At 43.8% G+C, this 25,812-nt stretch overlaps 1 protein-coding gene across 3 annotated transcripts in view; it reads left to right on the forward strand.

Annotated features, from left to right (window-relative positions):
* VAV3 (vav guanine nucleotide exchange factor 3) overlaps positions 1-25,812 on the forward strand; it is a 1,781,337-nt gene that overhangs the window by 830,525 nt on the left and 925,000 nt on the right. For all 3 annotated transcript variants that reach the window (XM_069641873.1, XM_069641875.1, XM_069641874.1), the window contains exons 13-15: positions 4,130-4,215; positions 4,511-4,643; positions 23,109-23,218. In XM_069641873.1, coding sequence (XP_069497974.1) covers positions 4,130-4,215; positions 4,511-4,643; positions 23,109-23,218 — 329 coding nt within the window. The remainder of the gene's footprint in view (positions 1-4,129; positions 4,216-4,510; positions 4,644-23,108; positions 23,219-25,812) is intronic.

The following is a 25,812-nucleotide window of genomic DNA, read 5'->3' on the forward strand; positions in this document are numbered from 1 at the left end:
TCTTTTCACATGTCCTTGTCCTGGAAGTTCCATTGTCAGAGGGCTCAGTCCAGACCAGATTCTGTCCAACCTAGTAATTATCACAGAGGTGTTAGTATCTACTGAGAGTTTATGGTGGATACCTTTCTTTAGGGAAGCCTTAGCTCTGCCAACTGGAATAACCTGTTTTTGGAAGCTTGCAAAATCTAGCCAAAGCAGTTTAAAACCTTTATTTTCTTTTATTTGGTCCTGAATAAAAGAAAAACAAGCCTGTTGAATAAACAGCCCATATGCATTTCCCAGCAGCCAACCCCTTCACATTGCTAGGCACAGACAAGCTTTCATTCAACATTTTACTTTTTAAAACAGGCATTTTTTTCTTTAGTTTGCACAAGCCCATTTTAACACATGGGTTGAAAGCTGGCATATCTTTTTATAAATTCGGTTTTTGGATCTGCCTTTCCATTGTGGTTATGTAGCTGTAGCCAGCTTGTTTTACACAACAGTCCTTACAAGGCAAAGGTCTCCATGAAATTGACATGTGTACAGAATGCTATGATCTCTTTTCAAACAGTGATTTTGACGCTTGGTATCAAAAGTTAAGTGCTTTTCCGTGCTGCTGAAATAAAGCTTTTGTGTATTTTTCTCAGATTTGGTTTGACATGGACTTTCATTCAGAAGTCATGCTTGTCCGCTGGAGCGCAATGTGAATGTGGATAAGCATAGCAGGGTCTTATTTATAACATGTTGTGATAAGGAATCAGAGGAAAAGAGCATCAGAGCGGCATCATTTTTAAATGTGAATAATTCCCTTTTTCCATGGAACTTTCGGCTGGCAGCAAAACAGTGCTGCTTTTTCACTCTTTCTTTTGTATATGTAAGAACACAATGGCAGGCTTCCTCAATGTGCCCCCTTGTCCCATCCTGCCCAATATGTGCTTGGCAAGATGGTGCAGCCATCTTTTTGTTGCTGCAAAACACAGTTTTGAGGCCTTGATGCGCACAGGAGCCAGCACAGCCAATTTGCTGTTTCTGCTGAAATGCAGCTTTGTTATGGATGGGAGGAATTCAGTTCAGTGGGTCAATGGAGCCCACAATACCAACAGCTTTATTGCATCCAACAACATAGTTGCATCCTTCAAACAAACAGTATCAAGTCCCAAATTCTGAAGCATCACATCCTCTGGTCAGGCCACGCAATAGCTACACAGAATTGATGCACAGCAACTACGGAGCGATCACCCAGCAGCATCCTCAACACTGGTCTTGATAAGCCCCTTCAAGCAAAACCTTTAAAAATAGATGACATTTCCTTATAATTATCTTGCCAACTGCAGAGCCAACCAACATTAGAATTGAAAACACAAAATCCTACCAATCCCAATTCATGGAACCAACCATTAACTTCCACCTTGCTTAAAGGGCTTGCTGCTCGTCCTCATTCACTGGGTACTACCCCAACTCCGTATATAACTGCACTGCCAGAAGACACCTCTTAAGCATCACCACTAAGTATGTCTACCCACAGAGGAGGACTTTTAACCCTTCCACTGCTAGGCCTTCAATGTTTTCCTTTGAAAATTAGGATGTTTATATACGGCCACAGGGCAGTAAATGGGTTGAAATCTCGATGAGAATTGAACAATGCTAAGAACATATGACACAGCTACATCCTTTCCATTACCCAGCTCTTTTGTTCAGACTCTTCCAATTCCTGCCTTTCATATCTTCCACCCAGTTATAACATGCTGTGCCAAAACACAGGGTGGGCGAAATGTGACACGATTATTGTTTTTTTTAAATTTATTTTTGTTATGGTTATCATGCAAATGTACACAAAATATGTTATTGAAGAGAATATAATGAAATGCTTGCCATAAGTAAAATAGATTATACATGATACGTAGCATTAGTACATTTACCGAAATAACACCAAGCGTCCAGTTTCACAGAAAAGTATAAAATACTCCAGTGTAAAAAGTTCTCAAAAATCATTATTAAATCAGAAGTAAATCTTCGAACTCTAGCATCATTATTAATGTTCTAATTTGATTTATCACTGCATCTTGAAATCCATATTTGCTTACAAATATGTTTTCTCTGATGGAAAAATTGCATAAATGAATGGGATCATTGCTACCTAAAACTGTCCCTTGATAGGCATTCTCTAGTCCAGAATGTGAGAATACTGTTGTAAGAGACACCACCTTCTTGCTTCTGTTAGATATTGTCTTCATCCACCAAAATCCAAGAGGTTCCCTATGAAAGTCGTTGATCTTCACCTCGCATTCCTCTTCTTCCACGCCTGCCTGCTAGGTGACCTCAACATCTGTGTGGGGGAGCCATCAAATGTCTGTGCTCCAAGAATTCACTTTGGTGTCACTAAGCTCATCCAGCAGCCAACATATAAAAGTAGTCATAGTTATGATCAGATATTTTATTTAATAGCCAACATCAGTATTTTGGAGGATAAGTCATTGTCATTGCCTTGGACTGACCATTTGTAGGTTCTTTTTTATATACATCATGTTGTAGTGCAAGTACCTTCCACCAGGAACACAACCATTCACCACTTTATTACAAAAATGGAAAAGTGTCTTTTCAATAATCAAATCAAATCAAAAAAATGCCATACAATTAGAATTAGTTCTCTAGGAGAACATATGCAACAAATTCAGTAAATGCCATGTCATCAACAGTGCACAGGAGCATTTTATAGCTATGTGATGAATCTGCTACCACATTCTATCTATGACAGTAATGGGCACTGTGAATAACTTGCATAAAGCTCTGGCCACAATCTATATATTCCAGTAATGGTCACTGTAAATCACTTGCATGAAGCTGTGACTACAATCTATCTAGGCCAGTAATGGTCACTGTAAATCACTTGCATGAAGCTGTGGCTACAATCTATCTATGTGAGAAGTGGTCACTGTGAATTACTTGCATGATGAAACTGCAGCCAAAATTGATATATGCCAATATGATAACAATAAATAACTCCTATGAAGCTGAGTCCACAATAGTTAACATCAGTGTGACTGCCTCTCCACTTCCATACAAACACATGCACGCATTGCATTCATGCACAAACATAATCAGTGACCCCTGCACTCCATCATAAAGACACTCACTCACTCACAAACACTCTGACATTAACACGCCGTTAGATATGTGTACAGACTCGCTCACTCTTGTACATATACACAAATGCACACTGAATTCACTACATTCAAACATGCAGGTGCATCATATGCATACAGGACAAATACTTTTCAGACCCTTTTAAAATATTGCCTTGCACACTGCCTCTTTCCTGCATGTGCCAATCTCTCACCCCCCAGTCAGAAAATGTGCTGCAAAAATGCTGCAAGAAATACAATGTTGTGCTGCAAATTTACATTTATGCGGCAACATTAATTTCCTACCACAATATCCTAGAGGGTCTGACTTTTATTAAAACTTCTTCTGCAGTGCCGAGTCTTATCTTTGGGCGAGGAGGGAGCAGGCAGGCAATAATTCAGGCTGTGAAGGTGTGCTACGGGAGGACATGAATGCACGGGGTGTTCTGGGTGCCGGTTTATCTCAACCTGGCTGATTAGTAACCTGGGGGCCTGCATCCATGTAGTGCCACACACTCCATTGTGCCTGCACTTTTTAAACTTGAATTAAAGCAAAAAGGTGATGCTTTGTCCTAGTGAGGTGATCTCCAGCCCTGTGAAAGGTGGGGTGATATAATGAGCAATGAGGAGCCCAGAGCTGTCAGTGACTAGCCCCCTAACTGCCCTGGCTCCGCAAATGCTTACATCCACATAAGAATGGGCTACTTGAACATTGGAAAAATGCACATGATTCAGAAAAAGAAATAGAAGAGCTAACGGCCCAAACCTTTTTATTCCTCTATGTGACTGTAACTCATGAAGATTCAGGGAAATGTGAGCAAATTGAACTCGGTTTTCCTTTGTGAATCGGATTCATTTTCCTTGTGTGGACATTACAAATCCAAAGTGTGTGATGCTCTCAATTTGTGAAGGGCCCCCATAATGTGCAAAGTACATCTTATGCTATCACCCGCCGATTCCTGAAATCTCTGTTCCCAAAATACTGGGTGCCTTTCTTCTCTTAAAGTAGCTCTCATTCTGTTTAGAACCAGTCTCTCCTGTCATACGGCAGACCAAAAGTGGATGGTGAGATCAGGATCAGTTCCGTGGACAAGCGCACACGACAAGATAGGTGAGCACCAACGATACCATGATGTGTTGTGCGTGCTTGCTTAACATGGCTGCCTATTCTATTAGCCCCCACATCTTAATGAAAAATAATTAATTATGCATGCATTATATGTACTCTTGAAATCGAGATAATCAGTTACATTTACACATGGTGTTTACATTTTTATGACACTGGCGAGGATAACAAAGCTAAAAGAGATGAATGGAGGCAAAGCATTTCAGAGGATGTGTCTTGTTAGAATACTTTAAAATATGACTTCACAGTTTTATAACCACCTCTACATTGATTCTTTCAGACATATTTTCTTGTTTGACCAAGCTGTAATTGTATGTAAACGGAGAGGTGATAACTATGAAATGAAGGAAATTATTGATCTTCATCAGTATAAAATAACCAATAATCCCAGCACAGATAAAGAAAATAAAAAGGTAAGTTTGGAATCATTATACAGAAAGAATTGATTTGTGTGTTTTATTTTTTGGGAGCTTTGAACTGTGCTGAACTGTGAGCAGGCATTATTGGGGGAAGGAACGCAAGGGGTTATAACAAACAGTTACATTATACCAAATGCAACCCACACTCTTGGATGTTCTTCAGGTATATTGTGCGCAATACAATAAGGCATAACTAACAATACTGTCTATCAGAGGGGCACACATGGAACTGAGTTGGGAAGTCTGCCTCTCTTGTAACAAGTAGGCGGCTTTACCTAGCAAGCAGATCTAGACGTTTATTTTGCATAATTGCTCGATCTGTTGCTTTCGTCGACCAAGCATAGGGTTATTCCATTGATCTGCAGCTCTGGAAATTAGCCTATGTCTTAATCTTGTACTGCAGAGAAGCAATGGATTGGTTGACCTCAAGGTAACGGAAGTAAAAGTTAGAGTGTGGTCAAAACATGGGGAGATATGGTCCTGCCTGTTTAACTTGCAGATTACGCTGTCCGGTTCTGGATCAAGGTTTCTTGATATGAGATACATTGGTGCCCCAACTGGTGCCCCAACTGGTGTGCTATTGAAATAATCTGAGTGGGGTTAGACAAGGGCTTTAACAAGTTCTGTTCTTTGGGCGAATTCCAATAGATGCGTGATATTTCATAGAAGGTTGATTTGGAAATTGACTGTCCAGCTCATGGAGTTCACTTGGGTTTGGAAGGACAGGCTGGTGTTGAATACGACTTACAGATTCCTAGCCTGTGGGGTAGGAGTAAAAAGCTTGCCTAGAGCATGGGACCAGGGTTATAGAAGATTTGCATGATCCTTGTTGGCTGATGGGATTGCTTCCATTTTATGCATGTCTAATCACAGACTCCTCTCTGGCATCCTTTAAAAAATGCAGTTAATGTTGTGTCAGGCAGTGTGAAGCTGGTTTGGGTCAGACATGAGCAACTGTATGCCATCTGCATTACAGTAGTGTGGGCACTGAAAAGTGTCTTAGAGACGGGCATAGGCATTAAAAAGCCATGGGGATAATACCAATTCTTGTGGGAGGCTGCAATGTCATGAACAAGGTTTGGACACAGGAAGTGGATAGCCTTGACCCAGAAAGAGTAATATGCAATAAGGATTTCAGTCGGTTTAAAGCAAGGCCTGGAATTATGAAGTGCACTTGTAAGGGGTGTAGCAATATGTCGTGAACCACTGAGACAGGCTGCTGATAGATCAAACAGAATCAAAGCGGGGTTAGTGCCAATGGCCCGAAGTAGTCACCCTCTGATGTTCTCCAGTTTAGTTGTGCCTCTTGATGGTCTGAAACTAATTTAGAAACCTTGAAGAAGTTTGGCGTTTTCTCAATATTGTCAGATCTGATTGGGCACCATTTTTTCCATTATTTTCGCTTTAGTGGTGTGTGATGGGTCATAAGTTTGCTGGATGAATCACTTTTTTTGGGATGGGGTAGTTCTAGCTTTTTTCAAATATGTCGGAAAACATCCATTAAAAAGAACACATTACAATCAATCAATTCTGTTCAGTCTAAGAAAAAAATACTCGTAAACCACAATACACAAACTAAAAAGATATAGGATAAAACACTTTAAAACATAATCCATCATATATACAGATACAAATCCATACAAAAGGATTGTACTGAGATATATCCGATTAAAACTTCACAAAGTACTAAAGTGTTAGTGTGTTTGCTAATATAATATCTATTTTAATAAAAGTCAAAATGTGTGGCTTTGTGGCTTGGCGAAGCGTTGTTCCTTATACAATTCCACACCATTTCACCAATCTGCACCAAATGTTGCATAGTTAGTTACCTGTTCGGACCCTCCGGACATTACTGGCTACATGTCATTTGGACACCTCACCCCTTTCCCCGGACTTCAACAAAAGTAAACATTTGTTTGTGGGTTTTTGGCTTGGCAAAGTGTTGTTCCTTATACAATTCCACACCGTTTCACCAGTCTGCACCAAATGTTGCATAGTTACCTGTTAGCACCCTCTGGGCATTACTGTCTACCTGACATTTGGACACCCTACCCCTCTCCCTGGATTTCAGCACCTTCACACATGAGACGGTTGCCTGAATTCGGCGAAACATCAATGTGGTTGTAGAAGGACCGGTCTTGATATGATGAACAGAACTCAAGGTCGCTATGGGACCTGAAAACCCACGTTTCAAGGCTCTAGGATGCACGGTATCTGAGATATTTGCACCACAATGCACCACAATAAAATGCACCACACCAGTGTGATGCAACAGGTGGAGAGAGAGCACAGAACGTCCCAGTATGCAGCAGCACACCAACTCTCCCCTCACCCAACGTCTGCTTCAGGGTATGTCAGCCACCCACACGCACCCATTCTCAGTGCAGTTTACTTCAGGGTTCACAGCACATGAAGTGATAAGTAAATCGGAACATCGACCTACAGGATCATTGATTTTCAACAATTGATGATGAGTGTGTTATCATGTCTGTCTATAGAACCCGTTCATAGAATGGATACTTTTTGCTAGTCATCTATAAAATCATATAAAAGATATATAGATGGAGGCTTGCAGAACCATTAAATGTATGCAACAATCAGCATAACAACACTTTAAACATGATTTCCTAAATCTTCACGCTGCTAGCAAACAATACAAAGATATGTACATCTCAGTTGGTGGAACTGCAGGGACGTGTAATCCATTTGTCGAGTTATTACATGATCTTAAAATAGGTTTTACTAACATGAACATAAAAAGGATACAGGAACAGAAAATAGACAACATTCTCTGTTGATACCTGACAGTGGAAACAACAGTCAGAAAGGCTGACTCTCCAATGGGGAATACAAACTGACAAGTGAAGCATTCGTAAATGCAATTTGAAAAACAATATTTTTACATAAAGAGTTTAATTTTGATCAAGATAGCTATCAAAACAATTGTCATTTTTTGCAGATAGGCTCCTGTAAGACTGTCCGTCCAGCATGGGCCAAGTACAAAGCTGAAGATTATTCCTTAAATGCAGTTTTAGCAATTCCTAGTGAGCGCCTGGGGACCCACTCTGTTGGTGACGGTGTGCGATATAAATACCTTTAACATTAACATTTAGTGTGGGCATTGATCAAGGTACAACCATGCCATATATATTGCAACATATGTCTATATCTCATATCCTATATGCCCCTAAACCATGATGATGCAGGTGCACCATGGGAGTAGACAGAATCTTTCAGTGCTTCCCTATATTTTATGAGGGCAGGTCAGCTTCACACCTTGCTCATAAAAGGGGTTCCCAAATGGACCTAGAGTCCAGTAGGCTTACAACCCACATCCAAACGTAATGGGATATTTCGAGTGCTTAAAGAAAGGCCCAGAAATCATTTTAACAATTTATTTTCCATAGCGACTAAACAGGGAATATTAAACCTGCCTTGGATTTCAGTACTATAAAGGGTAGGCAAAGCAGCCTGGGCCTGATATTCTTCCAAAGCAGGAGCGATAGTGCAGCTACCAAAGTATTTTGAGAATTGTGACAAATTTGGGAAATGTGCCCCTTTTCCGCAAGGGGGAACCACCCTCATTGAGGGTGGGGAGGTGAGCCCAATCCACAAGACCCTTTACCGGGGTAAGGGCCAGTGGGACCTCACTAGAAGTTACTCCCTTAATGGGATAAGAACTCCCAAGATAAAGTGAGATCTCTGTTAAAGACAATACTCGCACCTATATGGGGGCCAAATAAATTGTAACAATCCTAAGGCCTTTTTGTTTTTCTGACACGACTGCTGAATCCTCCTCAGTCTCGACATCTTATAATCAGAATCACCTTACCTCTCGTAGCAGGGACTCCTTTAATAACACTGCATTCCTTTGTTGGAGAGGGGATTACCTGACACAGATCCGAACATCAGTGGAGGAGACAAGCAGAGTAGATTCTGCAAATGGAGCGTGGAAGGAATGCTGCTTGGAGGCAGGACTACGGAGAGGATGTGGTGGGCCCGGGGCCTGTAAAACGTCACCGAATCCAAGCACGACCGGGGCGAAGGCTCTTAAACTCCTGTACAGAGTGACACACAGAGATAGAGCAAGAACAACCGGCCTCGCCGAGGCCCCGAGAAGGCTACCAGAGCAGGAAGCAGTAATGCAGCATGCAGAGACGAACACCGCGGAAACCGGAATCACTGACCCTCCCGGGCTGAAGCATGGAGAGGGAGACTAGGTACACAATCACACAGGAAGAAGGGAGGTGGGTGGTTGAACAGTGTAGGATTCGCCAGCTAGTGAGTCTGTGAGCAACCTGAGCAAGGACCAAAGTGTTCAGAGGGATAAGAAAACGACTAAGAACGCTGAAAGACTAGAGAGGCATATTGAAAGCTCCAATAAGGAAAAAGGGATACAAATCATGCCAGAGATAGACAAGGGAAGCCCAGGGGATAGAGATTCCGTGATTAAACCACACAAGGGATGAGGTGTCCCGAGGAACACAATGACCGAAACCCATACTGAAGGCAAGAAACCTTTGTTTAACTGAGTTATCCTTTTTGAAGACTTGAAAACCTTTCATGAACTGAATGACTTTGTAACCAGAGGAATTGAGACAGATTTTGAAACTTTGATTTTTTTGTTGTTGACGCCACTGTGGTGACCCAGCCCAAGGATGGAAATCTGTTTATGAAAATTGTCTGCAGTAGAGGGGGTCAGCTAGGAGGCATTGACGACTTCCACTGTGGAAAAAAAATTCTCTCATATTTGTTTCCCTTTTATCTAGTGGAACGGCCAGTTAGTATGACAGGTTAGGATGGAGGACTCATGTTTAGTTATTTGACATCCAGATGAGCATCTTAGTTTGTATTTGTTAGGAAGGGATCCCCTTTTCACAATAGGGATAGTGAGGCATGTTATTTTATTTTTTAAAAGTCTGTTGTCGAACCATTTCCTCTAGTCCGAGTCTTACTTCTGGTATTTCACAGAATGCAATTGTGGTCACACCATTCCTAGAGATAATCAAATCACTTTGGGCTTCATTACGACCCTGGCGGAAGACCATGGTGCTATTAGCACCATGGTCCATGCCGGTAAATTACCGACTCCGCCATGGAGAAAGGGGGAATTCCCACCCCATTACAAGGTTGGCGGGGCGGTTATCCCCCTTCCTCCATGGCCCTTCCCCATTCCCATTTTTGCCCCATAGGGCTCAATGGGAATGGGGAAGGCGCTAAGTATGGTGCCGCAAATTGCAGCACCGTAATTAGCACCAAGGTCCCTTTGCGGGTCCCTACTTTTAACGGCTGGTCTACACCAGCCGTTAAGGTCGGGTCCCGCAAAGGGACCTCGTAATTAGGCGCTAATAGGTTAACGGAGCCGCAGCCTTTTACAGCGCCGTTAACCCATTAGCGCCGGGGTCGTAATGAGGCCTGACAGCACCAATGTTTCTTTGTTAAAATGCTCCCCCAAATAGTAAAACCAATTAAACACACTTTATCCTAGTAATTTGGAGTAATACATTCAGCCTAATTGTTCACTTAGATTAGAATGGCATAAAGTGTTTCTTATCAGTGTTAATTATTAAACCTTTAATCAGAAAAATATTGTATATATTATTAATCAATCTGTGCAGTTTATATACTGGCATCTTTGAAATAATTGCTACACTAAAATAGACAATATTTAGGGAAGCAATGGCGGCGCCAAAATGATCACGTGTTGGTTGAAGACAGTATCTGTGTAGGGATATTGAAGGGTGCCTGAGGCTTTTATTTTGCTGGCAGTCTTGATTATGATTATGGTCTCATGGGAGAGAGGTTGGAATACTATGAAGCTGGCTGCAACTCCCCATTTCATCCCGGGGGGAGGATGAAATTCTCCATGTCCCAGATCTTTCTTGTAAAGAATGTAACTATTTCATTTGTGATGCCTTGGGATGAGTCAGGGGTAGTCTTGAGGCCTTCGTGTTAGACTGGACGCCTTTATCTTATTCCTGTCATTGGCACCTTGGTATTTCAGTTGGTGTCAGTGGCTGGTGTGAGACAGGCATGGTATCAAGAGGGACACACTCAAATGAATTTGTTTTAAAACCTTTATTTACTAAGGTTCCTGGGTTGGTGGAATGCCTGACTGACCCGAACGCTAAATGGTTGACTGGCTCCCTTAATTTATGTTTCTAATGGCCGTTGTTGTCTAATAGTCCAAAATAAAAGTATGTCTGTGTCTAAATCTATGCTTGCCCTCACGCTGTACAGAAATGTGATAGGATGTCTTATTAAAAGGGAAAAATGGTGTTTCAAGAGGAGGGTCGATGCTCAGAGGCTGGTACTGAGACACCTGACCCTCCCTCATCTCCCGACCCCTGTCATATCTCTTACATAGTTTGGGGTGGGGTCTGCAAAGTCTAACCCCACCCTAGTCTGTTTGAGGGACAAGACAGGGGGCTGGGTGAAGATAAGGATGCCATGGGGGCGTTGCTTTCTTAACCAGGCATCCTTTTCAGTCAAGTTTATCGTGTTTCACTGCTGGCCCGGGAGGGCCTACAGTGTGCATGTGCAGCAGGGATGGCTGATTTCAGCACTCCCCGCCGCACATTCAGTGCAGACCCCATCATTTTCATGAGTAACAGGATTTTGCTGTTACTCGTGGACATGGTGAGGTTGTCACATTGTTGGTGGGGCTCCGCCCCTCCAGCCCCATGTGCCAGCCACCACTGCCCAAGAGGGTCTGCGTATGGGAGATGAGGGGCGTGCTGGTCTCCTGTAGCAGCTGCAAGTGCTTGGTCCAAAGAGCAGGTGAGACAGCCCAGGAGTGTCCGAGGGGCAGGCGGTGACACCCTGAACTCGGAACAAAGAACCATTGGGAAGCCGACACGCAGAAGTTAGCCCGGTGAGTCGGAAAGTATTGCAGAGCCGGGTTGTGAAGAGCATGATACAAAGTGGCATGTGAAACACGAAAGAAAGAGGACCACATTGTTTAAGTATTCGAGTGAAGTTAAAGGGAAGACTTCAACGATGTGAAAGTAACAGTGTCAGCGCAAAACTAGAGAGATGCGTGTGTGTGAAGTACTAAGTGAAACAAAGTTGGAAATGGAAGCAAAAGTGTAAAGGGGGCCAGAAGCCCACGGAAAAGGTGCAAGAGGCACAAAAGCAAAAGAAAGTGGAGAAGGGTCCCGAAACCCCTGCAGAAGCGTACAAGAGGCACGACCAAGAGGAGGATTAAAGGACAGTGCAAGTGTCCCTGGTAAAAAGAAACTAATGCATGAAGTTGGTGCAGGAAACACAGGAAGATAAAAAGTGTAAGGAATAAGAAATCAGGAGAGGGGCAAAAGGGTCACAATGGTAGCGCAGAAGAAATGCAAAGAGCCTGGCATTTTTCGGAAGCCTCTGATTCTACCCCATGAGAGAATGATGCGTAAGAGAGATTAGGTAAAGGCATAGCCGGACCTGCTGAATTGGTGTTTGGAACTAGAGGGGTTTACACTTGAAGAAAGGCGCCCTGTGAAACCAAAAAGGAACTGTGATACATGGTGTTTTCTTTTGAAAGCTGAAAGAGGCCTGAGCTTGGAAAGGGAACCCTAAGAGGCCTATTAAGAAAAGTAAAGTGAACAAGTTAAATCTTGGGGAAGGGAATCCCAAGAAACTCAAGGACATTGATGCAACTCCAGATGTATAACCCCACAACACCACCATAGTGTATGTTATCATGTATGACATTGTCCTCTATGTAATGCAACTGTTCACATTTTGTAAATGTACTTATTACATGCCTGTTACATGACTCATCGTGATTGTTTGGCATAACTCCACTACTTGACTTGCAACTGTAACAGCGCCTCAATGCCCCAGGGTTGTATGTGCACTATATAAATAAATAAATGGAACTCGCTCCCAACTCGCTCTTCTGCTTGCTCTCCTACTCGCTCATCATTTCCCCATGTTATTCCTATGGGTAATCTTTACTGATCTTAGTTGTCTCTTCCTTGTCTCAGTATGTGTTGGAAATGGGGAGGGTAGATTGAAAATATCCCATATATGAGGGAGAGTAGGTTGGGGTGGTTTTGGGATTCGGGAAATACGATGTCTCACCCTTGCGTATTCTCCTCCCAACCCCTCGTGACCCTCCACTCAGGTGATCCTGACTTGCTTGTCCACACCCAGGGTCGGGATCCAAAAGCAATGACCCTTCGCTGGCCACCGGAATGGAAGATCCCAAGGGAGTGGGTGGGAGAATACTGTCACGTTTCTCACACTGGTCAAAGTGTCCTCCTCTAATTATGGTTTACACCGTATTCTCTCAGGTATGTGGCCCTTTTTCTACTGGGTGGTTAGGGTGCTATCAAACCTTTTTTTGTAGCGTTTCATTGGTGATTTTAGGTGTTTTTTTATATCTGGTTCTATCTGGACTAGTGCCATTGTGAATCTCTTACTGGATGATTTTCAGAATCTTTTCTGGTAAGGGTGATGTGTTGCTACTGATAGGATCTTGATCATTTTTGAAAAGATAGTTTGTCAATGTTTAGTGGTCTAAAAGAGGTCTTTTATAGCAGTGTTGAGGTGTTCCTGGTGTTTCTAGAGTCTTGGGCATTGTGATTTGAGCTGGTAATGATGAAGTGGTTTTACCACGATATTGGGAAGATGTATGGCTTCAGACCAAAATGAAGTCAAGAGTATGTCTACCTCTGTAGGTGTGTTCCTATATAACCGGTAAGAAGCTAGTGATTTTCATACCCACTTGGAACTCACTAGCAGCCTTACTGGTGTGGTCAATGACCCAAATATTGAAGTTGCCTTGGGTGACAGTTTTCTGCAATATCTCCAGCACCATGTCTATAGGCTCAAAACATTCCCCAGGACATTTTTGTCATATCCTTGGGGCCAGTAAGTAGACAGTATGGAAATGGTCGGTTGAGGATCTGGGTGAAACCTGACCCATAAATGTTCAAAGGAATCCCGGGTATTACACTGGCACACTTTGTAAGGGATTCATTGGCAAATGATGAGGTCCTTTATTTGCCTCTGTTTGTGAACTGTCTTCTGTGGCAGCTATGATGGTGTCCCGAAAAGTTAGTGATGTTTTCTTGGAACCAGGACTCTGTGATGCCCAGGATTTCCAAGTAGTATGAGGACTTTAGGTAATTCATATTTGGTGTATTCTAGACTGATGACCTTGCATTAATTATAGTGAGATATATCAAGTTTGGGTCTTGTTCTGGGTGGAATCTTTGATTTAGTGATAACAGCACATGGTCAGCGGATTATTAATAAGGTGGCAGGTTTGGAGTGGACTGAGGTGCCATTGTGAAGCCTGCTGATGAGATGGGAGGTGGGATGTGGTTGACCTGGATCCATGTAGATCATGTGGACTTGGTGATATTGATACCCATGAGCTATCTGTGTGGATGGTGCTGTAGTGGAGAGTCGGAAGGATGTGTTGTGCGTTGATGGTTATGACGTTTAGGACCTGAGAATCTGCCTCATGAGTTTATGGTGTGTTTGATCTCTGAGAGGAAATGGGTCTGGCAGGAGACATTAACCTGAATTATAATGGAACCTCTTTTGTAGAAACTGATTTTTATTCTGCCATCTATCTGACTTTCTCTATGAAAGTGCTTCTCATTCTTCCTACTATATAAGCAGAGGTTGGGTGGGACCAGACTGATAAGCAAATTGACATTTCTCCTCTGTGAAGGGTGCAGTGAGCTAAAACCTGGTTGTAGACCCTCCTGAGTGGAAGAAATTCCATAGAACAGGTTATTTGAACCATGTTCATCCTCAATAGAGGGGCTCCTACACTCTTGTTTAGTTTGTAAAACTTGGAGTTGCACCCTAAATAAACAAAGGTAATCCAGACGTGGAGCCATTGATCACTGTGCCTTAGAGAGGCTCAACTCCACCTCACTGAGGAGGCCCAACAAGGTTGAAACACATGTCTGAGGTTGCTGATGATACTCTTGTTCAGAGAAGAATTGCCATAGCATGTTGGTATTTGACTCCCCTTTTGGATGGGACCAGACTAATATGCAAATGGGTATTTTTCCTCTGTGAAGGATGAAGCGAGCTAAAACATGGTGTAGACCATCCTGAGTGCAAGAAATTCCATAGAACAGGTTATTTGAATCATGTTCATCCTCAGTAGAGGGGATACCACACTCTTGTTTAAAAAGTAGAAGTTGATACCTGTTAGAAAGTGGCGAGGCTGGTAAGCTAGGTGTCTATGTGTATTCAGAACATAAGTAGATCTGTGATCCTTGTTCCTGAACCGGGGCTAATGTGGCAATCCGCAAATAACTTGCCACAGTGGCTGCACAGCAACACTTTCTGGAGCTTTAATTTTCACACTTTTAGTTGTGGTTTCTGCAGGGGATGTCTAGCGGGTGACTAGCACCAACAGGAGCAACTCAGGTGGTGGTGATTACTGAGGGGGCCTGACTGGGGAGAGAGCAGGGAACCTCAATTTTACTGCCCATGGAACCACCTTGGCAGATGGAACAGAGGGCCAGCAGCAGTATGTGAGTAACTGCCATCTGGCAAGGGTGCAGAATCTCTGGATGCTTTGATTGTTGTTAATTAGTCAAATGATGTGAGCAATTCCATCTCGGAAAGAGTGGCCTGATAATCAGACCCCACTTTCAGTAACATCCATGCCAAAAGCATAACCTATACCTGTGCCCTGCTCAATCAGTCCCCTGATCTGCAGCTCCTGCTCTCCAGTGGCGCAGAGCAGGCTCAGAGGTCACGGTGCCCTGTTTGACAGCTTCTGTGACAGCCAAGTCACTGCAGTGCAGAGGTTGCGTTTAAATGTACACCACCATTCCTAATTCAATATGATTATGATAAACTCCCCACCTGGTGGCAGGGTAATTCCACCTGTAATTCCACCACCAAGCACTGAGGAGGTGTTATTGACTTCTGTCACCTTGGTGGATCCTTGGGCCCCAGGGACTGGTTAGGTCACTTTTTATCCCTTTTCTAACACAAGACATTACCTTTTGCAATCATTGTGATACTTTATTGCCTTTTTTCCATCCTGCAACTTATCCAGAGTGCTTTCATTACATTCTGCCTTCTGTATTCTTTAAAGGGGTAGGTTTTTGAATGTACCTTGATTTGACATTCCTTTATTTTGGATTGTTGTACGTTGCTGTTACTGTTGCTAGTAGATCAAATTCACACATCTCTCAAGATATGTGAATTTGAGAGTATAGCCTTTTCCCAGCCCATGCTTCCACAAAAGGCAAATGAGATATATCACTTAACTGTGCCTGTTTCACCTTTATGATTGGGATAAGGCGGTTTAGCCATTACACATCCTTATACTCCTTTGGGGCAGAGGTAATTTCATCACACAGTACAACTTGCAAACACTGAGGCTGGGTGGGGCTTTCACATGCTTGTGGGGGAGTGATCAGGTGGGGTGGGTTGCTTGTCTTAACCTCTGGGGGTAGCAGAAGTGACAGGTGCAGAAGTGTATAGAATTATGTTGAAAGGTACAGGAGTGTAGAATGGGGCCTCTCCTGCTTTAACCAGGGTTAGCAGTGGCAAGAATGAATAGCAAGGAAGCTAACAACACATGCAGGTTCAAGCAGGCAGAAAACAGACACTTGGCACTAAAATATTCCGTAATGAACATGTAAAAACATGTAAACACAGGGAGTAAAGTACTTCCAGATCCCCAGAAACTTTGGGACTCCCCAGTATCTTAAGAGTGATTAGACAATGAGAGTGAGGAATGCTAACCAGATGAAGAGGCTAAAAGGTGATTTCTTTTGCCAGTATTACTCCGACTGACTGCCCAAAAGTTGAATGTCTAGGACCTTCCATTCTTGTGCTGTGAGGGCTGGTCAAATGTGAGCGGGTGGCCCATCAGTGGCTGGAGGATCTTGAGGTCTCACCGTGGAAAGGTAGGTAGGCAAGCGGCAGCCAGCCACCAAAGAGGATGTTCTTGGGGGCACTTGAGGCTCAGTGGTCTGGCCTCCTCAAGGTTGGTGGCTGGATGGATCTCCCATACAGTCACAGAGCACGTTTGAATGTCCTACTCTGCTGTGCTGGGCTTGCTCAGCCCTGTGACATGGGGTAGTGATGGCAATCAGCTGACAGAGTGGCTTATGGAGGCACGAGGGAGGATGTAAGCAAGAGACAGCCTGCTGCCACACAGGACCTTCTTGGGTACTTTGTTGGCTCAGTGGTCTGCCCTACTCACGGCTGTTGACTGGATGGATCATGTTAAAATTGACATTCTAGAATGGACATCAGTCCAAGCCTTTGACTTCTATAAAACTAAAACACAAAAAATATAAAACTGTAAATATAAGCCAAACATGATTTAGGTTATGGCGACCAAAATCGCTGTGTTATCCCAGCCACATCATATTGATATTGCACATGTGTCAGTCCTATGAGCCCAGTTCTGATGTGCAAGGGTTATGTGTATTCCACAGACAGGCTGTACCTGGCCCTATTGGCAGTAAGATAGCCTGGTTGGGTGCTTCTCTTTGGTAAGGACAGATAACACCCTTTCCCCTGAGACAGCCACTCCACAGGACACTGGCCTAGGAGCAAAAACTGTTTTTTGAGGGGTCTGCCATCTTGATTCTCTCTGCATCTTTCTCTTTGCTGTCCCCTCCACCTCCACACCACTTTGGGTATGACATCATAAGGGCAAATTCAACACATGTCAAGAGTGGGGTTATGACCCCTAAAGCAGGCTAGATTTAGTCCAATCATCTGGGGACATTTACCTATAAAAGAAGGGGTCTCCCACCACTACTTTGAATCATCTTGAAGCATCAAACTTTCAAACAGGAATCATCTAAAGACACATATTACATAGAGTAAATAATCACCTACTCAACACATCCCTGCTGGGATAGGTCATGTGGGATTACAGTTCTGGTAAAACTAAGCCTCAGAGTACATATAGCGTATTTAGCATTGTTTATATGTTTATATTCCACACAGAGGTACAGGTATCTGTATCCACCATCCTTCAAATTTAAATCATTGTGTGCATCATTTTCCCAGTTCTCAGCCAGACTAAACATGTGTCTAACTGCTCCACAGACAGTGTTCTCGGTTTATGGAAGTTTAAATAGGTGAGTCTAATAGGTAAGTCTATAAGTGAGGGTCTACTTGGCAAGCTCAGGGGAATTAGAATTCCGTGTGCAGAAATAGCGAGCGCAAAATGACACAAGAAAGTGTAGAAAACAAGAGGTAATAGATATAAATAACTAGAGTGGACATAAGCCCTCTTTATCTAGTCGGGATATTTTGAGGTGGCAGTGTACATTTGAGATGTTAAAGTGCTAGAGAAATGCAATTTGTAGGCTTTTTGTACAACTCTTTTCCACATAGTAAGATATCTGGCAGTTTATATCTGCTTACTTCAGAACTAAGAAACGGCTAACTACTCACTATGAAAAAGAAGGGACAGACTAACTCATAAACAGACAATTTGGGGTAATGGGTCTTTTTTAGATGACCATCGTTGCTCTGAATAGTGTAAGTAGTTGTGAGGCAAGGGTGTAGAAGCCCTAGATGTTTTGATTTGTATTATTAATAAAATCATGCAAAATGGTGGTCTGCTGATCAGACTCCCCCCTTCAGCAAACTCCCTGCCAAAAGCATAGTGTTCACCTGTGCCCACCTGTATTAGTCTCCCTTCTGCAGCACCTTCTCACCAGTAGCTTGGAGCAGGTTCAGGGGTCACAGGTGCCCTCTGACAGCTGCAGAGACAGACAAGTCACTTCAGCGCAGGGATTGCATTTAAAAAATGCACCCCCGTTGCCAAAACAACATTACTATGAGAGTTGCTATCCTGGTGGCAGTTGTAAACATTAAATATAAGCCATACCTGACTTTAAGATGTGGTGGCTAGTATCTCTCATAATTCTATTCTAATCATGATTGTTTTTTTATAATTCGCTTAATACCGGAGAGGTTTCTTTGCACAGACCTGGGATTTGAACCTGTGTCGCTCTGCCTTGTCTTGCTTCCAAGACGAGTGCTTTGCCACTTAGCTATGCTACCCGTGCCTGTGCATACTTAGTAAAGCCACATAAAATTGATATCATACATGTGTCAGCACTGTTAGTCCTGTGGAAGGATTGTGACTATTCTAGTCAGACAGCTTGGCCGTGCATGCTTGCAAGTCAGAAAGCCGAATGGCTGGGCCTCTTCTTTCAGCTTTTGTGAGGTCAAAAAACACCTGTGTCCAGCAGGACAGCCTCCAGGCAGGAGCTGTACTTGGTAAAAGACATCAGTGGGTACATCCATCCCAAAAGGACTAGCCTCACACCAGGGTGATGCATACCAAAATGCCTAATGAAAAGGGAAGGTGGTGGAGTTAGTGTAGACAGAAGGTGGTCAGCAATCTTGTTTTCTCTCTATATCGCTCTTTCTTGGTGTCCCCTTCACTTCCTGTACCTCAAAGCACTTTGGGAATGATGTAAGAAAATAAAGACCCCTTGTCTCAAGGACAGGGATTGGGCCCCTAAAGCAGACTTGCTTTAGTCCAATCATTTGTAGACATTTGCCTTTAAAAGGAGGAGTCATTCATTCCTTTTTTGATGCACTCTTGAACAAACACCTGAGGAAGAATTCAGTAGACCTGTGTTGGGAGAATTGACTTCCCAAAGCCCTCCACCAGTGAGGTGAAGACTGAGTATCCAAAGCAGAAGCAAGCACTGCTCCCTACGAATCCCCAGGGCACATTAGGTGTGACCCACCTGCTGGGGCATGAACTGCATCCCAGAATGTTACACTTATGCACATCACCTCAACCTGTTGAAGGACTCGTGAAGATGTGTATCATCCTCCCCGGTGCTTGGGAGCCTGAGAACAAGGACTACACTTGTCCCTGGGACCCTGGATTGGGACTCACACCACCGGAGGGCTAAGACAACCTGGAATCCTATGTTTTCACTGTTGAACCACTGCAAGCTGTGATTCGAGCCTGTTCACCCAGGTTGAATAAGCAGGACCCTCGGCACTTGCCTTTAGCACTCGATCGATCTTCGAGCTACTATCTAACGCACTCGAACCAGTTTGCCACCACACCAGGTGAGTGCGTCATTGCCTCGGCTCGAACTTGAAGTCCATTGTTATATATGCCACATTCAAACTACCTTTCCAACTGCTAGCATCTTCGTGCCGATATGCATTCCCAGTCGATCTGACACTGGTTGCTTCACTGAACAGTGACCATCGAACACTGCATTGAACTGCCCAACTCGAACTGCGCATCCAATCACCAGCATCTTTGCTATTGCACCTGCCCTGATAGCAGTCATGATCTGCACTTGCTGGAGCACCTCATTGATCCAACAGCCTAGAGCAGTGCATCCAATTACGAGCCTCTTTGTTGTCGAACCGACTGTCCAACTGACCATGGTGGCCCTCACGATCCGCCCTTCTTCTTCCATTGCTTCACCCACAATGAACTTCAGCTTGAACGCTGCTCGACGCTGCTCTCTGTCTTGAGCAATGCGACTTGCTGGGGGCAGACCCCCAGGTACGCCAGAGGGACACTGGAAGTCTACAAACTTGGAGGGCCCAACTCCATCCCCTCCCAGATACACAGAGGACTTAGTCAGCAGCAAGTTCAAACTGGTTTATTGCAGGCAAAACCAACAGGGATCAGCACAGGAACAGAGAAAATTCATGCACGTCTCACTCTTCCTCGCCTCACAGGCCGGTTTTACTACCCAGCTATGTCAGAGTGACGTCACAACATGGGCCCTTCTCCAGGAAACTTATCAGACAATGGGATTGGGTATTGCGTACTCTACCGCCTAACCGCCTATAGTGGACTTTATAGATGTTACTCTACTGGCTCTGGCATGTCAGGTGGCTGGCCTGGTCCATCCTCAAGTCACTAACTTTAACTTTGTTGCAGTCTGGTGGACTTACCATTGGTTCTGGCCTATTGCTACCCATTCCTAGGATACTAAATTGTGATTGTCTAGAGCTGACGTTCCCCATGCTGGGACCCGCGAGGGTTCTCAGCTCACTGTGTACCTCTTCAAGGTAACAAGAATCACTATCTGTCTGCATTGTAACTTGTGTACACCACCTTAGCTCATGACAGTGCTCTCCTGATCAGCTGGACTTTTGTTTCATATTGTTGCATACTTGTCACTGTCTGTGTCTGGTAGCCTGGGACCAGTGCTCCTTTCTCACTGCTGTTCGCTGTCCATTGTCTACTTCGGCCGCCTCACTTGTTCAGAGACCACGAATTTGAGCTGTGGAGCTCTGAATAATGAGGATGTATTAGTCGTTTCAGCAGCTGATCCCTTTGTCGTGTGTGGATTGGAATGTTATCTGTATCGTTTGGCCTTGGCTGCGGGTCCTGTCTCACACTTCTTGCTCTCAGTGCAGCCTGAATCAGCTCAGCTCATCTCTTGCTCTGAGGCTCGAGGCCTGCTGTAATTTTCCTAAACCTTATAATGCAGTGTCTACAGTGTCCATGCTGTACTATATTTCCATGAATTAGTCACACTTGGCTCTTTCAGGTCCCATAGGTGCTGCTGCAGTTCCATAGGGTTAATTGCATGTTGGCGTCTGCAAGCTGTTTTCAGGATTTCTTGTCTCTTGCAGTTTCTGCGTTGCTGCGTTTCGCTAATACCAAAAATAATAAAAGCAATGACAGTATGTATATATCTCTGTCCTCTAACTATAGAACTGCATGCACATGTTCTTCAGGTAATCAAGTGCGTGTTTGTGTCCCGAAGGGCAGATGGCATGTGCACTTTATGTCTAATGCTACTATGTTGTGGTGTCTCTACTGACGTCAGCAACATAGCTTCTTGGTGTCTAGTCCAAGCTGTCCATACAGGTTTCCGTAATCATGACGTTTGGCTCTGCATCCACACATGGATAGATCTGTACTTGCCTCGGGTGGTATGGCTGACTGAGGGGATACCTCTCTACATATTTGTCAATCATGTGTCCATTGGGAATTCGTCTGAAATAGAATGGTGATTGCATTGCTTTCTGGCCTTCTTCCATGTCATGAATTTAGTATGAGGGGGAGTGGTAGGCTTCCCCATTCCTCTTCAGACTGCAACACTCGAGCTGTTTTCAACCCGCACAAACAGCACCTAGAAGCCTGGGTCACTGCTGTTGAATCGCTAAGAGTACCAAAATGTACTATTGATGGGTAACTGCACCCTTGGTCAATCTTTGGGCACTAGTGACTGGCTAGCCCACCATTCATCCATTAAGGCAGCAGAACGTATCCTTTTTTAAAATCATAGTTATTTCTTCCCTTTTCTCCCTCTGCTTCATTACCCAGAGTGCTGCATCTTTCCATCTTTGCATATTCTCTGTTCTTTTCCACGTCAGTGGGCTTTGCATAGTGTTTTCTATTTGGTTACTTTTTCAGAAGGTGTGTGTAAAGTGTATATATTTATATATATTGTGTATGCCCTTGATTGGACATTCCCTTTACTTCGGCTGTTCTACTTTTCGATTTTGGTTTGCTACTGGATTACATTCACACACACCCCTCATGTGAGTATAGCCTTCACCCACTCTACTTTTCCGCAAAAAACGAAGGAGGTATATTGCTTTAACTGTGCCTGTTTCAACTTTATGATGTGGATCACTCTTGTTTTGTAGAAGTGTGAGTGCTGAGAAGGTGGGTTAGCCACTAGTCAGCCTTGTACATGGCAGGGGTCATTTCGTCACAGTAGTCATTTTAGTCATCAAGCACAGCTGTGTGCCACCTTCAATAAAGCCGCAGCTACACACTTTCTCGATTTGCTCTTGAGATTGTGTTTTGGCTCGATCACTTTTTTTCATGCTTTTTTAAGTATTACCACAGTGTGTTAACTCCCTCTCGTGGATGTAACCAGAATGTTTAGCTATGTCTTGCTTTGGAGTAAAGGATTACCAATTACTCGGAATTTTTGAAAACAGCATCCTAGTTGAGTTATATTGTTATCACCTGGAACTTTCCGCCTCCTTCCTTTCCATTAACAAGGTGGTGATGACACTATTGCTGAGCGCTTGCTCACACGTTGGGCAGACATGTCTGAAATTAATCCCCCCCCAGACTCCCCACCCCCTGTCGAATAGTATACTGTTACACCCCTCGTGGCAGAAACGAACTTCATTCAATGTTACGTCTGCTCGACCCGGCAGCGTGTTATCTCAATGGGGGGGGAGGGGAGGGGAGGGGAGGGGGTGGGGGCAAACACCGCGACACTCAGTTGCGTGCTTGTCGCTAGCGCCATAGTTAAAGCATAATCCTGATGCGTGGCTGGTATTTACGCCATGACGTGAACGTGGTGGGAATCAGCAACGGCGTGTTTGATTTCGAATAAGGTGTATGTTCCTCGCCACAGAAGGGAGTATCTAACTGATGTGTAAAAATGCGCGGCGCGTGTGAGAATAAACAGTCTTCAGTAACTTGAGTATTTAACTAGCATACTACTTACATTACAGTTTACTCATAATGTTATTTTTTAACAGTGGTCATACGGTTTCTACCTCACACATATCCATGGACAAAACGGATATGAGTTCTATTGCAAAACAAAAGATTTGAAGAAAAAGTGGCTTGAACAGTTTGGCATGGCGTTGTAAGTATGTTAGCTATTTTATTTGTTGCATCGTAAACACACGAATTGTTCTTTCAACAAAGAAGTGCCTGTTGCAAAACCATGCTGTGCATTGTTATGCCGCGCTGTGAAGGTTTTATTGGCTACGTGCTCAGAATCATGTTTTCTTCCAAATCAAGAATACAGCAAGTCTTGCAGCTTCATGGTTTGCGGACAGAGGGCGCTGTTGCATAAGCTATATTTCGCCGATCCTCCCGAGCAACAACCAGGGTGAAATTACTTTAGTCCTTTGACTCCAGGCATCTGGGGAAATATTAATTGTTTGCGGCAATGAATATTTAACATAATGTTGACTGTTTCCCATCTTTGTGGTTGCGAAATGAAATGCATTTCAATGCGGTATAAATGTGTGCCTGGTTTCTGGAACAAAGGTTAGACTAGGTTGACTGGTTTATAGGAATGCACATTTAAAGCTGACATTTCTTGGGTGCAGTAGTTATCTGCCTGTACTCTTGAATTGGATAAAACGTTCGCATGCTTGTAACTTCGCTAATACAAGAGTTACCCCACCAAAACTCGCAAAGCAAGACCTTGCCCCTATTTTGTTTTCTTTACTTAAGACATTATGTAACTATTGGTGCACTATGTATTCATTTTAAGTTGTGTACACTAATGGACATTTGCAGTGCACGTATAACACTACTTTTCCCGGAAAAAGGGATCGGCAATATCGACATCAACTTTTGGCACATGGCGCTATTTGCTGACGGGCAACCCTTCTAAAGCGCACAACATGCAGTCCTCGGAGCAGCTGTAAGAAGGAGCTCAGCAGAGAGAACTGAACTGTATGGGGGGCAGTGGGGCATGTGTGGCCATCCGTATTAAGCACCCGGGCTGAGCAACTCGCGGCTCTCCAAGTGATTAGGATTTAGACGTGCATGATTCCTTAGGGATGATGGGAGTTGTAGTCCAAAACATTTGACTAAAGAAAGGTCTCTGTAGCCCAAGAGTTCACGTTATGCTGCCATTTCAATGGAGAATTGGCATTTTTATTCCTACTTACATTTTCAGATGTTTCTGTATTGTTCCCCGGATTATCTACACCTCTCACCGGACCAGAGGCGTAGCCAGGATTGTCTAACAAGTGGGGCCTGAAGCTGATGTAGTTGGACCCACCACAGTGACATTAACATCTGTAATGAGGGCTGCTGAGTGGGCATTTACAGATTTTGGGTGGGCCTTGCCCGCTCAGGCCCTACACTGTCTACGCCTCTGCACCGGACTAACCAGACGGGAAGTTAAATAACTCTGAAAGGGGCGTTGATACAGTTAAAATGCACTGGACTTTTCGCAGGCAGGTTTTTCTGACATGGCCGCAGGAATTTTCACCAGAAGTCCACACCTGTCAAGTTGGGACAATTCACCGTCAGCCAGCCATGTGTTCACTCACTATCCGTGTGGCTTGCTGTGACGTGGGTGCATCACAGAATAAAGTGTGATCTACTTGTGGTGCCCCTCACGGCATGGGGCCAGTTGACATCTGTGAATAAACGGGTGGAAACTGGCGTAGTGCTTGAATTGGTGCACACTGCATGCATGCTGGAAGTTGGCAGGGCGGTTTCAAATACATTTCAAATGAAACAACCAATGAACCTTTTCATTTAAGAGGGAGAGGTTATTTGCGTGACTGATCTGTACATTAAGGAACATGTAAATTCACTGCTGCTAGCCAGCCCCGTGCCATGATGGGCACCTTTAACCTTTTCTTACTTTTTATGCAATATCCCTCTGCATGCTGGAACTTCTGGGCTTCTAACTAGTTAGATGTCAAGCTATGTTTTCTAACCTTGAAGTGGCTGCTAGTTAAAAAAAGAGCTATTAAATTAGCTGTCCTTCATGGCAAACAAAAACACCTCATTACTAAATTAGTCGTTACCACATACCACTTCAAACCAAACATTGCCAACACGAGTAAATACCTTGAACCCAAGGATCCTTTGAGGAGGTTCGGTCTGGTTGTTTGACAGTGGCAGCCAAATTGATCCTGTTTGAAACACTATTGATTTCATACAATTTGCCTATCTACAATTATTGGTACTTCCGAACTGTTGGCGTTTATTTCCTGTTTAGGGGATTCCTCTCCCATTGGTTCACATCCACAGTCTTAAGTTTAGTTGGTTTTTCCTTTCTTAGTTTTAATGTATGCAAAGTTATTCTGATTTATGGATGCATGAAACATTGTTTCTATGTCTATTACTGAGGGACTGGTTTTGTTTATTGTGGTTGCTTAGCAACTTGGAGCATACAAGAACGTATTGTCAAGCTTCAGATTTCAACAATGGGGTTACCAAGGCTATTGTTTTCATAGACAAGTTAATGTTGGTGGCATCTCTAGCGGGGATCCCTCGAGCCTCCTCTTTGGCTGAGGGGTTGCCGCGCCCCCTGCCGAGGACAAGGCGCTGGTATCCCTGCGAGAGCCAATCAGAATGTGTGTTGCATTCTGCTTGACTCTTGCCGGGTACTAATTAAGCAAAGTGGTTTATCCTTTATGAAGGAAACAAGTAACAAGGGTACATTCAAATGTATCAAGACCGGGTCTGTAGCTGGAGGGATGC

Source organism: Ambystoma mexicanum, chromosome 1q (genome assembly GCF_040938575.1).
Source record: "Ambystoma mexicanum isolate Mex_15411 chromosome 1q, UKY_AmexF1_1, whole genome shotgun sequence".
In the NCBI taxonomy this organism is placed as follows: domain Eukaryota; kingdom Metazoa; phylum Chordata; class Amphibia; order Caudata; family Ambystomatidae; genus Ambystoma; species Ambystoma mexicanum.